The sequence below is a fragment of the Mercenaria mercenaria genome, chromosome 7 (genome assembly GCF_021730395.1).
Source record: "Mercenaria mercenaria strain notata chromosome 7, MADL_Memer_1, whole genome shotgun sequence".
Taxonomy (NCBI): domain Eukaryota; kingdom Metazoa; phylum Mollusca; class Bivalvia; order Venerida; family Veneridae; genus Mercenaria; species Mercenaria mercenaria.
Window position 1 is genome coordinate 67,787,916 of NC_069367.1, and position 14,161 is coordinate 67,802,076.

Below are 14,161 nucleotides of genomic sequence, written 5' to 3' on the forward strand. Positions count from 1 at the left end.
AAAATTTTTAATTTTCTGAATTCTACTGAGGTGACAATAACCTGGTGAGGTTTGGAGACTGAAAATTGCGACTAGAAAAGTTTGAGTCATCTCATGAAAATCATTTAAAATTATAAAATCAATGCATTGGCTGTCCACAGAAATAAAACAACATGGGACTGTTCTGTATTACTCCTAATGCAAGATGTACTAGCTCAATAAAATGAACGTTTGAACTCTCTTCTGTCTCTTCTGTTTTTACTTTTATTTGAAAGAAAACTACTTAGCCAATGGTTTAAACAAAGCATTTCCGTAAGAATAGTTTCTTTTCAATTCATTCTATTGCTCTAATTTTTTATCTATCGTATGTTATACTGTATCATCTGCTTCCCTTTTATCAAGGTAGTCACAGAAACAAAAAGATAAAAACCTTGTTTTCAAAAATAAATCAACTTTTTGAAATAAGTATGTATTACTGTATTTGATTCTTTGTTTTGGAAACGATGTACGTATTTTATGTTACGTCTGTTACTATCTTGATATTATGCCAGTCATCAAATGATGGTGAAAGGATGCTAATAGCTTAACAAATTAATCGTATATCGTTGTGCAGCCTAATTTTTTGAAACCTAATAACCCAGTTGAATCATTCCTGAGCGCTGCACAGAAATTAATACGCCTGGTTATTCCAGAAACAATTTCTGGATAAACAAAGCTAAGATAACAAAGATGTTACGGGTCGAAGGAAAACATTGAGTGCAAATGTGTACAAAACAGTTATGAGCCGAGATTAGAAAAAATGTTTCGTTTCAGGCCGGAGAACTTTTCAAATGTATGAATTTAAGTTTGTCTCCATCTGTTAAACACATCTAGTAAATATAAATTAAGCCTTTCTTTTTTTCGAAAAAATCGAATTAAGAATCTTTTAATGCGTGGTTGTATTCATTTCGCTGTCGGACCATGACAAATGGTTATGATCTTGACGGTTCAATAAGATGTCGCTTATTTAATTCCAATGGACACTCTGTCAAAAATATACGTCATAAATGTTGCCGTTAAATGCTTTGTACCGGAGATCCGTAACAACTCTTGCCATCAAATAAAATCATACAAGCTCACTGTTACAATCAAAAACAATAACAACAACAAAATTGTTATCAAATAACAATATCTCAATAACTCCTTAATGTATCATCCTAGACAATATCCGACCACTTGAACTTACAGATGATATACAACTCACATCCAGTACTTAGAAAAATCCGCCATGAAGTGATTAGTAAGAAATATTGTAGCAGTTTTACTGAAAAAACTGAAATAGTCACTATGTCATATTCACTATTTCTACCGTTTTATTGAAATATTTTTATTTTTCAAGAACCAAATACAAATTTTAAATCAGTCAAAATGTCTCTAAATGTGGTAGTAGAAACTTTTTGAATTTGAGAATTCTTTGATAATTTCAATTTTATGACTTCCATAGGAACTTCTGACCCATTCAAAAACTGGTAGAACTAATTGTTCTTGCTAACAACGATATTCTAAAACTTAAAAAAAAAATCCATTTATGTATAAAGTCAAAATTGCGATTTGAAAAAAAAATTTGTTAAAAACAGCTGAACTTCAAATTAGATTGTCCAATCAAAACAGATTTTGTTGACGCATTTAAATCTTTTCAGTGTATATTCTTATATGAACAGGCATATTTATTCTATTTTTTAACACACGGCAATATCGACGTCCCGTCGACAAATTTATTGACGCCGTATATGCGCCGAGAAAGAGATATTCAATATTTGATGTACTATTGATGTATACTATTTTATGTAAAAGACATTGACGCAGAACAGTTCACCAGACGTCTACGCACGACTACATTATACCATGAGACGTATAAACTTCCTGTGTTAAAATTTTATTAAAATATTAAAACACTGACACGCTGATGTCATGTCCACCTATCATTTAATACCATACATGCGCTAATAATAGTGCTTCTCTATTTCAACCATTTTTATATAAAACACGTATAAGGATTTTATAAAATATACAATCTTAAAACACTTCGAATTGGCTTTACGTCGCCCGGAATAATTCACTCCCGGCTACTTCGTAGAAACCTCTTCGCTTTAATTAACACTTCATTTTTTTTATTATTATGTATTGATGCTTGAATAATGCCGTATTATAGACACAATGCACAGGAAAATAAAGTTTTATTTTTTGAAGAAGCAGTAAACAATATAATTCAAGGACGGAGTAAGTTTGTTTGCTGTTACATATTTAAAACTATTGAAATTTTATTCAAAATTAATTTCATTATTTCTGTACATTTAGTAAGCATGAATTGTGCATGTATTGTTTCATCATTAAACGATCCTTTTTTCTGTTAAAAACTAGTATTTTTCAGACAGAAGTGGCGCCAAATTATAGGCACTTTAATTATATCACAATGCCATTAAACAGTGCCCACTTGAAATGTCAAAATAAATGGCTAATTTTTATTTCCTATCATGTATATATTTATAAATAAACATGAATTTTCGTCAAATAAAACGTTTTGCAGAACAGTACATGTGTGCATAGCATTTGATAAACCCTGAATCCAGGGTCCCTGGAGGTCTCGTGCTCAAGCTTTTGAATGGTCTTTAATACAATTAGTCCAGCAGCGTAATGATCTGCAGCGATTCCCGTCAGCTCTATACAGCTGAGATCAGTTCTTATTGCGTAAGTATTTTGTATATATTTTATGTCTGAATATCCGTAAACATCACATCTTTTTTTTATTCAAGACTGACGGAATAATTGTAATAGCAAAATTTAATAATTATCAAAAAAGCATTTTCGGCCGATCAAAAAGCTAGTTATAATGTTATAAAATTTATTTTGAAAGATTTTCGAAAAGGTTTGAGAATTTGGAAAGACGAAACTTTCTTACCTTCAAAATACAAATAACCAGTAGCTTCCAAATATCCATGATGTTTTTGTTATGTATACAAGTACCAGCTGATTTTATCGTGTTAACCCCGCTGGAACTTATTTCAGGCTTTTAGTTTTATTACCGTTGAATTTGCTGCCGACATCTGTTTTATACGTTCGATTTGTAGTTCCGTAAGCTAAGCCTTTCACTACTATTAACCTATCACTTAACTGGGAACCATGTATTTTCGTCACGTGATCATTTTTAAGTACTTCCGGTAAAGTGTACGACACTACCTTTTTATTTGATCACTATCTATAAAGAGAAAACTCGTGCACGCTATATGACAATGATTCAGAGGCGACAAAGGATTAATTAAGGATGAATAAACTAATTGCCGAATTTATAAAAGAAGCACCAAAAACAAGCGGTTTTCTGGAGCGGTTTGTTCGAAAACGAGTTCAGTGCAAACGTGGTGTTATAATCAACAAATAAAAATTTACAACTTTGTTTGCTGTTTTCTCGATTGAACATTTCATTGATAGTTTTAGGCAAAAGAAACTGCGCAGGAATACATCCTTTTGCGCATTATTTGTGAAGGATTTCCTTTACTTCATAAGCGCGTGTTCTAGTAATCATTCATTTGCAATCAATTAATCGAAATAATGCGCATCTTCAATGCAAATACCACGCTGCTTTTTATGTGGAATTTAATTTCTTCAGCATCCTTATCTTGCCCACTGAAAAAAAAGACATTAGAGTAATTGCATATCCACCCAGTATTATTCTTTGGCATTAGTTTACTCGTAAAACGAATTTCGTCTTATTTACGATATTATAAATGCACCGAAACTATCATAAATTACAAGGGCAACAAACCTTTAAAGTAAACTCTGTTATGAAATTAGATATTCTTGTTACGGAAACTTTGCCAGGAAGTTCTCAATAATGAAAGGTATTCAGTTCATTGTATTTTATCTATATGTGAAAGAAGATACATTGTATATAGAAATTTAAAACAACACCATTTTACGAATTGAGGTTATGAGCACATGAAAACCCAGATATAATTATTCTGGGGAAAACGCTTTTCATTATGCCAAGGTATAATAACTAAAGTGCAAACGGCCGAGATAAAATTTGAAATAATAATTTACGCGAATTTTGCTTGAATGTTTAATTAAAAGGTGCACTCGATGTGAAACAAATCATGCCCTTTGCGAACCTTTCTTAAAGAAACACTGTATTTGTAGAATGGCGAGTTCGGTAAATAGCATTTTATTCAATGCTAGTAAAGATCAATAATTGCAACATTTTCTTTTCTTGAATATAAGTTTTATCAAAATCGCTCAACAAAAAAATATTATAGAAGATAAGAATCTAAGACGAAGGGAAGCAAAAACGTAACTGTTACATGAATAAGTAACGGACGGAATGACATTACATTATCCCAGTAATTTGATGGGAAATAAAACATGTTCCAATCAATCGAGAAATACTAAGTTTCAACCATCCCAACGGACGAACGCCGCTAATAAATTGTTTACGAAATGCAAATACTCGAGACACGCTGGTGTTTTTGTCTTACCTTGGTATCATTTGTCCTTCCCAAACATAATTAATTTATTAACAAAATATGTCTTCGCTTAAACTATTTACTTTCTTTTCTTTCCTCCGATCCCAATAATTATCGAATTATTAGAATTACACGTAAAATTACATACTTATTAAAAGATGCCAAAACAAACCGAGCCCTGTCTCTATGGTGCTGTGCATATTGAAATGCGGAGACTTCCTTTACGTCATCACTTTATTTACTTCGGTCAGAGAGTGCGTTCGAAATGCTTTCGGAATCTTTACTTTTCATCATTTCTTGTTATTCATATCAAATGTTTGAAAAAAGTTTTTGATTTTGAGACTGCTTATTATTGGTACCTGTGTTTCGAATACTTGATATTCGCGGACTGTTGAATCAGTTAAATTATGTCCCTATAAAATGAGGTGAACCAAATTATTTGCTCGCATATGTGAAGAATTAAGTAGCTTGTAAACTACAATACGTTTTCCAGAAAACTGTTAAGAGTATATGGAAGGTAACAAAGTGGTCTATCAGAACGTTTAAGCTGAGCCGGTTTGGGGCAAAAAGAACAAAACTATAATATGTTTAATTCCTTCGAAAGTGTTTGTTTGTTATTTAACAGCGTTGGCCCGGTTGTAGAATTCTAGTTTATGTGTTTACTAGTGAAGTAGAAGACTCTACAAGAAGCACAGAACAATTCGCCAGTTAGAAAGAAAACTCCCAGATATTATCATTTGTTCATTAGTATCATACTTAAATTTGTGAACGAGCGTGTTGATTTGCATTTAATTCATAACCTTTAAACTATAGAAATAAATATGAAAATATTTGAGAAGATTTGTGTCCGGCCATTTAACATATATGACGTCCTTTGAGATTTTTTATCCTACTGCATATAAGGCCTCCTATTTGACTTTTACATCAAATTGGAGATATCGCACCGATGGGATTTTCTTTCTATTGTTTTCTTTCTCCTCCAAAACATCCACACAATTATAAGTTATTCCACGAAAGAACGAGTGCGTCTTTTCACGATGCAAACTTTTTATTGCAAACGCATCTTGACGCCAAGCACCCGATAAGAACGTTGAATGTGGTCGAGGTGCCATTGTAACTTAACGGTGATTGAAAATAAGTATGGAATATTGTCAATTGGATTTTCAAATCCCATTAGAGATGTCGCGCCCAACAATATTTTAAAACAATACTTTTTAAAGAAAATATCTGAACCAGCAATCCATATAACAATTGTTAATATTAATACTGGCTTTTATGTGCTGTAAATGGGTCTAAATAGTGTACCCATGGATGCTGTTTAAAGCAAGAGAAACGCCAGTTTTTGGTACGGTTACGTGTTCGGTAACTTTAATTGTCGGTTGGTGTTTTAATGAAAACTTAAATGTTTCTTTTTTTCATTTTGAAGATTTTTCTTTTATTGATCTTATGACGTTTCTTTTTTTGACAGTTCCTTTCAACTTGTCTTAGCTTGTCTCTATTGTCAGCTACTCATTTTCCGCTTGGATTATGCTGAACGGGACAAGTGGTACAGACTCAAACGGCTCTTTTTTTTAAATGTTTCGATTTAAGTCTTCTGTCCTGTTTCGCTTCTGGCTTCTGTGTGCTAAATGGTCTTTTCCATCAAAGTCATCGTGTACATACAAATACGGTTCGTGAGAATTTTTATATATAAATATCTATTTCATGTGCATTTCTGTGGTTAGTATATCGTGTCTTGTGTTAACCACTTTGAGAATCGGAGATTTACCTGGTGGGGATAACCTTTAACATCGTCATGAAACTTATGAGTATGGCAGTGCTCATGTACAATTAACCGGTTCAGTCATTCCATTCAACCGTGGTGCTTTTGCCACAGATCGTTCCAAGGTGGTGCAACATTGCTCTTGTTCATTGGTTTAACCTTGTCTACGTATTTTGTATGAATGTCATCATTTACAGACCGATGCATACCCTGCTTTAGGCTTTTGGTTTAAACAATTTCCGAATACAGACTAATGCTACAAGGTGTATATAGGGCTTTGTTTTGGAAAGACTGTGGTTTTGGAACATCATAAGCAAAACTGAATCTTTTTGCGTGTTTTACCCCGTTGTCAATCAAAATTAAACTTTGCTTTAAAATGTATATTTCCTGCTTCCTGCTTAAAATATAGAATATTTCAATATTAGAACTTTACAATACCGTATCTATGGAAACATATATTGGTCAATATAAACAGTAACTATCGTGTATGTCAACGCAGTATGGCTTAAAAACTGAAAATTCTTTTCAAATATGGTTAGTTTTGTTTGTTTTGGGTTTAACGCCGTTTTCAACAGTATTTCAGTCATGTAACGGCGGGCAGTTAACCTAACCAGTGTTCCTGGATTCTGTACCAGTACAAACCTGTTCTCCAAATATGGTTAGTGGTAGATGTTATAACTAGATGCAGCATTCCATACGCAATATATGCGTTACATGTTTGGTCTAGTAAACATGTAAATGTATTTGAAGAGGACTTTCTAAAATAGATTTATATACAAGATTTTAGTGAAAGAAGAGCAAGCTGCTTTTTACGACAAAGTCTTCTAAACTATAAATCTACGTTGCATAATAACTGAATACCTTGGACTTTTTCGTACTGTGTATCATTAACTGAATACCAAAAATTGTTTTTGTTTGGATTAACAATCTTACAGCTTGGTACAAATTTAGAGATTTAGTGAGGCAGTAACTCTTTCTCATATATCACCTTATACGTTGCCATTTTTATTCATCACACGGTCTTTCCTCCTAGCTTTCAAGTTTATCAACATTCGCTTCCTTTACACACAGCAATGTTCAGTGATATTACTGCGATTTTATGCTACCAGCGTTTCAAAATACACTTTTGAGAAGGAAATGCAACTGAAACCCTGCGTTCAGAATCTATTTGTACTCTTAAGTATCTTTCACTGGTTGAAGGTGCGGATAGAGATATATGGATTGAGAGTAACTGTTAGGGTGGTAACGAGGCTCTGTCGAGTTTCCGTGAAACAGTTACCCAAGAGCCAGATATTTCCAACCGCACCTTCAACAAGTGATAGATTATTTTTCCTGCATATCGTATTATTCAATTAACAGAGGAAATAAAATCAAACAAATGGTTTTCTTTTAAGCAATATTTTATTATAGTAGCATATGAAATTACGCATTCATTCATAAATTTCAACATGTGCGTCATCTTACACTCCAGCGTGTAAGACGTGTTTTTCAAACATTGGCAAAACCAAGGGAAAATCCTGTCAAATATATGACAAATTTAATTACTGTTGTCTTATTCTTGCACCAGAAACGTTGTTTGTTGTGGCTATCGTTACTTAGGCGAAACTCGTCTCTCTGTCGTGTCACGTTTGATGTTTTGAGGAGTATAATCCGGTGACTAATGATTTAAAAGTGGACCTACTTTTACTAACCTTTCCTTTTTTATTTTCCGTTGAATCATAATATTTTCATCAACACAACAATAGTAGTAGTAAAACATGCACTCATGAACATTTGACACACTTGATATATTATGAACGTTCAAGATATATATATATCTCTATTTTTATTTCATGCTGCTTCATTTGTTTCGAGACATCCCGAGTTTATACTTCGGTATACTAGTATTCCACGCCTGATGCCACTGACACACATATATAAACAACTGATAAAACCACCATTTCTGTTGGAACTGCATTGGAAGTTGTTTCACTGCGACAACGGTCACCACAAAATTTAACGTCACGATTTGTTGCTGTGCTTCCGGGAAATCTTACATTTTTTATGGAACAAACAGCAAAAAAAGTGAGGGAGAATGGCGATAATTTCATACTTTCTGGATAAAATATATCCGTGTTAGCATTCAGTTTCTGGGTTAGATCATTTCCTAAAGAATGACCATAAGGTCTTAACATTTGGAAACATGTTTTCAAAATTTTAGAGCAGCCAATTTAAACATTGATGTTCAAATCGTATATAGTAAGTGCTTCTATGGGTTTTTTTTATGGGTTTTACGTCACATAGACACACTTCCAGGTAACATGGCGACTTTCCAGGAGGAAGACCACATGCGCCCTTCCGAGCATTATCTATAGTCATGCACGGGAGGACACCCATGTAGAACTACCTATCTCTTGTAAGCCAACTGGATGGCTTGCTCACATGAAAGAAATCTTCACCCTAACCGATGTTTCAGACCCACAGCGGTGAGGTGCAAGTGATTCAAAGTCAGCGACCTTAAGCACTCAATCATAGAGGCTTCCTATTATCAGGATTAATTTGTGTATTTTCTAGGTATTATGCATGATAAAACATTTACAATATAACGTGTAAAATCATTTTCCTACTTGCACGTGATTTTGCAAATGTTATTTATTTATAAAACTAAAAAAAATAAATCAAAAAACGGTGGGATATCTCGTTGATAATGTTACGGTTTCATAATTCCACTGGTAAGGAACTACACTTGGACGTAGAATAACATGTATTATAAATAATCTGAATTTTGTACCTAGAATTACTTAACATAAAATTGTACTGCCTTCGTTTTTGTCCCTTTTTGATTTTGATACACTGATGTCGACAATCCATTTCTGTTCCATGAGCTACGTCGCATGGACATACATTTCGGGTTCTCTAGCGTTGGTTGTTCAAAATTACTCGAGAATAGATTTTATTACTAAAGCAACATTTAAATGCGTGAAATAAAAAATGTTTGTTTTGGGCGAAGGAACTTTGATACTACCTTTTAGCTCGTCTGATTTAAAAAAAAAATCTACGAGGTATTGACGACACTTGTCTGCATCGGCGTTAGTTAAAAATGTTATTAAGGTCCACCTTTCCTCAAAAACTATAAGTTATAGCTACAGGCTCGAAACTTTGCACACTTGTTTATCATCATTAGGCGACTACGTAGGCCAATAACCATAACTCTGATATACATTTTGCCAGAATTATGACCCGTTTTGTACTTAGAAAATTTGATTTTCTTGGTCCAAAAACTATAAGAGCTACAGCTTTGAAACTTTACACACTCGTTTACCATCATTAGATGAGTCAGTAGTCCAAGAATCATAACTCTTACCTGCATTTTGTCAGAATTATGACCCTTTTTGTACTTAGAAAATCAGTGTTTGTTTCAGTTCCCTTTTCGTGCATACTTACTATATAGCTTTTGAGTAAGAAGGTCAATAACTTTAACTCTTTTCTTACATATTGCCCAGCACTTGCAGACAAGCGATGGATCCCGCAGGCGGTGCTCTTGATTATTTACTGAACACCATCTGTGTACATGTTGTTGGAATTATAGCGTTATATCGTTTTACACACATATATATTACCTAATGTTAGGCAATATGTGATTCTGGCCAAAAGTAAGCTGCCAAATAATCAACATCTATCAACATACATGTACTTCTTTCTCACTGGGGGAGTAGTATTAGAAATACCGCAGCGAGCTCAATTCTGACCCCCCTGACCCCTTGACCCTATTCTAAAAAATCCAATGCCGGACAATTTAAAATCCACAGGTTTCAAACCCAATTAAAAACCAACTAAAAAGTTTTAAAGTTAAATTTAAATACATATGATATAGATGAGTTTACAAAATAAAATATATTGTTTGAAAGAAAGAAGATTTACTGATAATGTAAATCCCCACTTTGTTACAGCAAAAAACGGGAGGCTAATGATAAAAGCAAAATGTAAATCTTGCGGAAAAACGAAATCAAAATTCGTTAAAAACAAAACTGGAGGTAAATTAGATATCCATAAAGCAATGTTACCTTTGTTACCTAAGAAAGGTTTAACACTTCCAGGATATAATTATTGTGGGCCAGGAAATCCCCTAGATAATGGACCCCCTGTCAATGAACTGGATGCAGTATGTATGGACCATGATTTTTGCTATGACAGTGATGTAAAAAAGGGTACATGTGATAAACAAATGCTTTCCAATTTAAATAAAACTAAATCAAAAACATTTGGAGAAAAGATTGCAAAACATTTAGTTGTAAAACCTATAATTAAAACAAAATACACACTTGGTCTTGGACAAAAACAAAAGTCAAAAAACGGGAAAAGGGGGTAGAGTATACCCCCGGAATCACTGCACCAAGCTACCGCTGGAGCGATGAATTAGCAGAAGAATTACACAAACCAATTAAAAGAAAATTTAGGAAACGAAGAGTGATAGTTAATGATATTGATGATACTTGGTCAGCTGATTTAGTCGACATGCAAGCTTTTTCAAAATATAATAAAGGAGTAAAATACTTGTTAACCGTTATTGATATATTTAGTAAATATGCTTGGGTTATTCCGTTAAAGAATAAAACTGGAGAATCTGTTACTGAAGCATTTGAAAAAATAATTTTAAAAGGACGATTACCAGTAAATTTATGGGTAGATGAAGGAAAAGAATTTTATAATAAAAAGTTTGAATCATTTTTGAATAAAAATAAGATTAATATGTATCATACATTTAATGAAGGAAAGGCTGTAGTAATAGAAAGATTTAATAGAAGTTTAAAAAGAATAATGTGGAAATATTTTACAGCAAATAATACTTATACTTATTTAAATAATTTGCAGGATATGGTTGATAAATATAACAAAACAAAACATTCTAGTATAAAAATGAGACCAACCGAAGCTAGTAAAAACTTAAATGAAGGTACTGTTTACTTTAATTTATATGGTGATTTAAAGATACCAAAGAGCAAAGCAAAATTTAAAATTGGTGATCGAGTTCGCTTAAGCAAACTTAAAAGACATTTTGAAAAAGGATATACACCAAATTGGACAGAGGAAATATTTATAATTTATAAAATTAATAATACAAATCCCAGAACATACACTATTAAAGATTTAAATGATGAAATAATTCAAGGTTCATTTTATGAACAAGAACTTTTACCTACTACGCAAGAAGTTTTTAGAATAGAAAAAGTTATTAGACGAGACTATAAGAAAAAACAAGCTTTAGTAAAATGGAAAGGTTACAATGAAAAATTTAATAGTTGGGTTCCGTTTAGCGATCTTGAACAAATTTAATTTAGAAATAAAAAGTTTAATTATATAAATGAGCAATAAAAATCTAATTTCAAATAAATGGAATAAAACAATAGATCAATTAATTATTCACTTAACTAAACTAGCTGCTGCTTACAGAAAAAGTTATAAATTTTGTGGGAGAGTAAATACTGGATTATATTACAGCAGGTATTTTTGGTTGCTCAGCGGCATTAGTACTTGTTCCAGCTATTCCTATATTTGTAGCAGTTGCGGCGCTGTTCCATCAGAAATTCCCATATTTACTAACAGACTAAAACTTGACGACAAGAAATTTTTTTAAAATACATCACCACAAAATAAAACAATTATAACAAAAGCACGGATTGGAAAAGTAAATAAAGAAGATCCAAATAAAGTTATTCGGGATATTTTTACAATACTATTAAAAATGCGAAAGAAAACATTTTTCAACACCTCTTAAATTGCTATGAAGGAATTTAAAACTTAATGGATATAAAGTAAAAAAGAAGAAAGAGCTCAAATTAAATTTTACTGTGTTTTTAAAGATTTTTTTTATAAGTATATTATATATAGATGGTTAATAAAAAGGTAGATAGAATGATTATACCAAAATATCTAGCACTTTAGGAAAAAATAATGAATCCAGATGAAAATTCATATAAGAAAGTTCTTAAAGAAGAAATGTTTTTAAATCAAAACTTAATCAAAAAAGTTAGCGATGAATATAAAAATCATGTCTTTGGATAAATTACAAAATGTTATAGATCCTTATCTTTTAAAAAATAATTTATTTGAATGGAACTGCGGTTGTCTATTAACTGAAAGAAGAAAATGCGAAAGTTTATGTGATTGTCCCAGACCAAATAATATTCGAAACAATCCTAAAAAAGTTATTGCAACCGATTGTGACACTAATGAAGAAAAAACATAAAAAAGCACTTTTGCAGAAACCCCAAAGACCTTAATATTAATTCAGGGTTAATAACAATGTGCTGCAAAGGAAAAAAACCAAGTAAAAGTGGAATATCAAAAACCAGCGGAAAAAAGATAATAAATTTAAATATTTTAATTCATCTTAAAGATAATTTAAACTTTATTTTTTTTATTATTTTTTAATTTTTTTTTTAAATTATTTTTTTAATCCTTTTTTCCTTAGTGTTTTTTTTTTTCTAAATAAAATATATAGATGGAAATCGAGAGATCTACAAAAATATTATAAGAAATTTGAAATTAAGTTTACATATAGACAAGATCCAAAAAATCAATTATTTAACAAATAAACGACTCTTATGAAATACTTAAATTCTGAACTTAAAACTTTAAAAGGTTAAAAAATAAATGTTGTTTTAAAAATAACTTTGCAAAAATGGATAAAACTGATACAATATAAAATCAGCTTATTTTCAATAAAAAGGCTTTAGAAAATTATTAACACAAATGAAATAAAAAAAACTTTACATCAAGCTTTTGATGAAAAATAAATAGAAATTGGTAATTGGATTTCTGAAGGAAGTGGCTGGAGAATAGAGTCAGTTGATGCTCATTATATAAATAGATATAAGAGAATTCATTTTTACGGTGCAAAGGCAATAGACACATAAAAACTACATTGCGTAGCAATATATTGCCGCTAGAAACTGTTTTGATAAAAACATTACCACGACGGAACGCCAGTACAGAACCAGTGGCAATGGCCCATTGAGGATATTTCTTCAAACTACCCGCGAGACTTCTGGGACAAGATACGGATGGCGGGCCCACGGCAAAATAAATCAATACCTATACAAATCGTAAATGAACACGGACATACTGTATCAGACGAAGCTTTGGGTTTTTGAGCGGTGGAAAAATGACTTTGAAAAGTTGTATAATCACGAGGAAAACAGTAACTTCGATGAGGAATTTTTGGGATAGAAGCAAAACACATAAACAGTTACTGGAACTAAACATGTTAAAAACCCTTTGTATACAGCGAATGCTCAGTTAAAACCAGAATATTACGCTCAGTGAGATATCAACTATTTTTGAGTGCAAATCAAAATCTGCCTGCGAATAGATGCGATACCTTATGCTGTTCTGAAATTCCCAATAGTTATAAGTGTCCTTCAACAGTTATTTCAGTTAATTTTCGATACTGGAATTATCCCTTCGTGTGGAGAAAATCAGTCATTTGCCCCATTTTGAAAGACCCTAACAGTGACTCCAGATTACCCTAAATTACAGGGGAATAATTTTATTATCGTGCTTAGCAACTGTATAGTTCATTTCTTAAAAAAAGAATTACAAAGTATTTGAACGACAATGAGCTTTTAGCTGATGAACAAAATGGCTTCGGTCAGACAGACCCTGTGAGGACCATGTTTCACGCTTGACAGTATAATCAGGAACAATAACTCTGTATTACAGCCTCATTGATCTACGTAAATGTTTCGATTTCATCGACAGAGATATGATGCTCTACAAACTCCTCCTAAATGGAATTGAGGGGAAAAGTATACCAGTCTATTAAAAACATCTACAGCAAATCTATATCTTGTATAAGAATAAATGGAAATTTTACTGAGTGGTTCCAGTGTAAAACGGGCGTAAAACAGGGAGATAACTTGTCCCCGACATATTTTCAATTTTC

General features: G+C 32.3%; 1 protein-coding gene across 2 annotated transcripts in view; it reads right to left on the minus strand.

Annotated features, from left to right (window-relative positions):
- Positions 1-3,123, minus strand: part of LOC123554005 (balbiani ring protein 3-like) — a 33,434-nt gene extending 30,311 nt beyond the window's left edge. The window contains exon 1 of one of the 2 annotated variants that reach the window (XM_045343817.2): positions 2,918-3,123. In XM_045343817.2, coding sequence (XP_045199752.2) covers positions 2,918-2,956 — 39 coding nt within the window. In that variant the 5' untranslated portion in view covers positions 2,957-3,123. The remainder of the gene's footprint in view (positions 1-2,917) is intronic. The other variant, XM_045343818.2, reaches the window with a different exon arrangement.
- Positions 3,124-14,161: the final 11,038 nt, after the last annotated feature.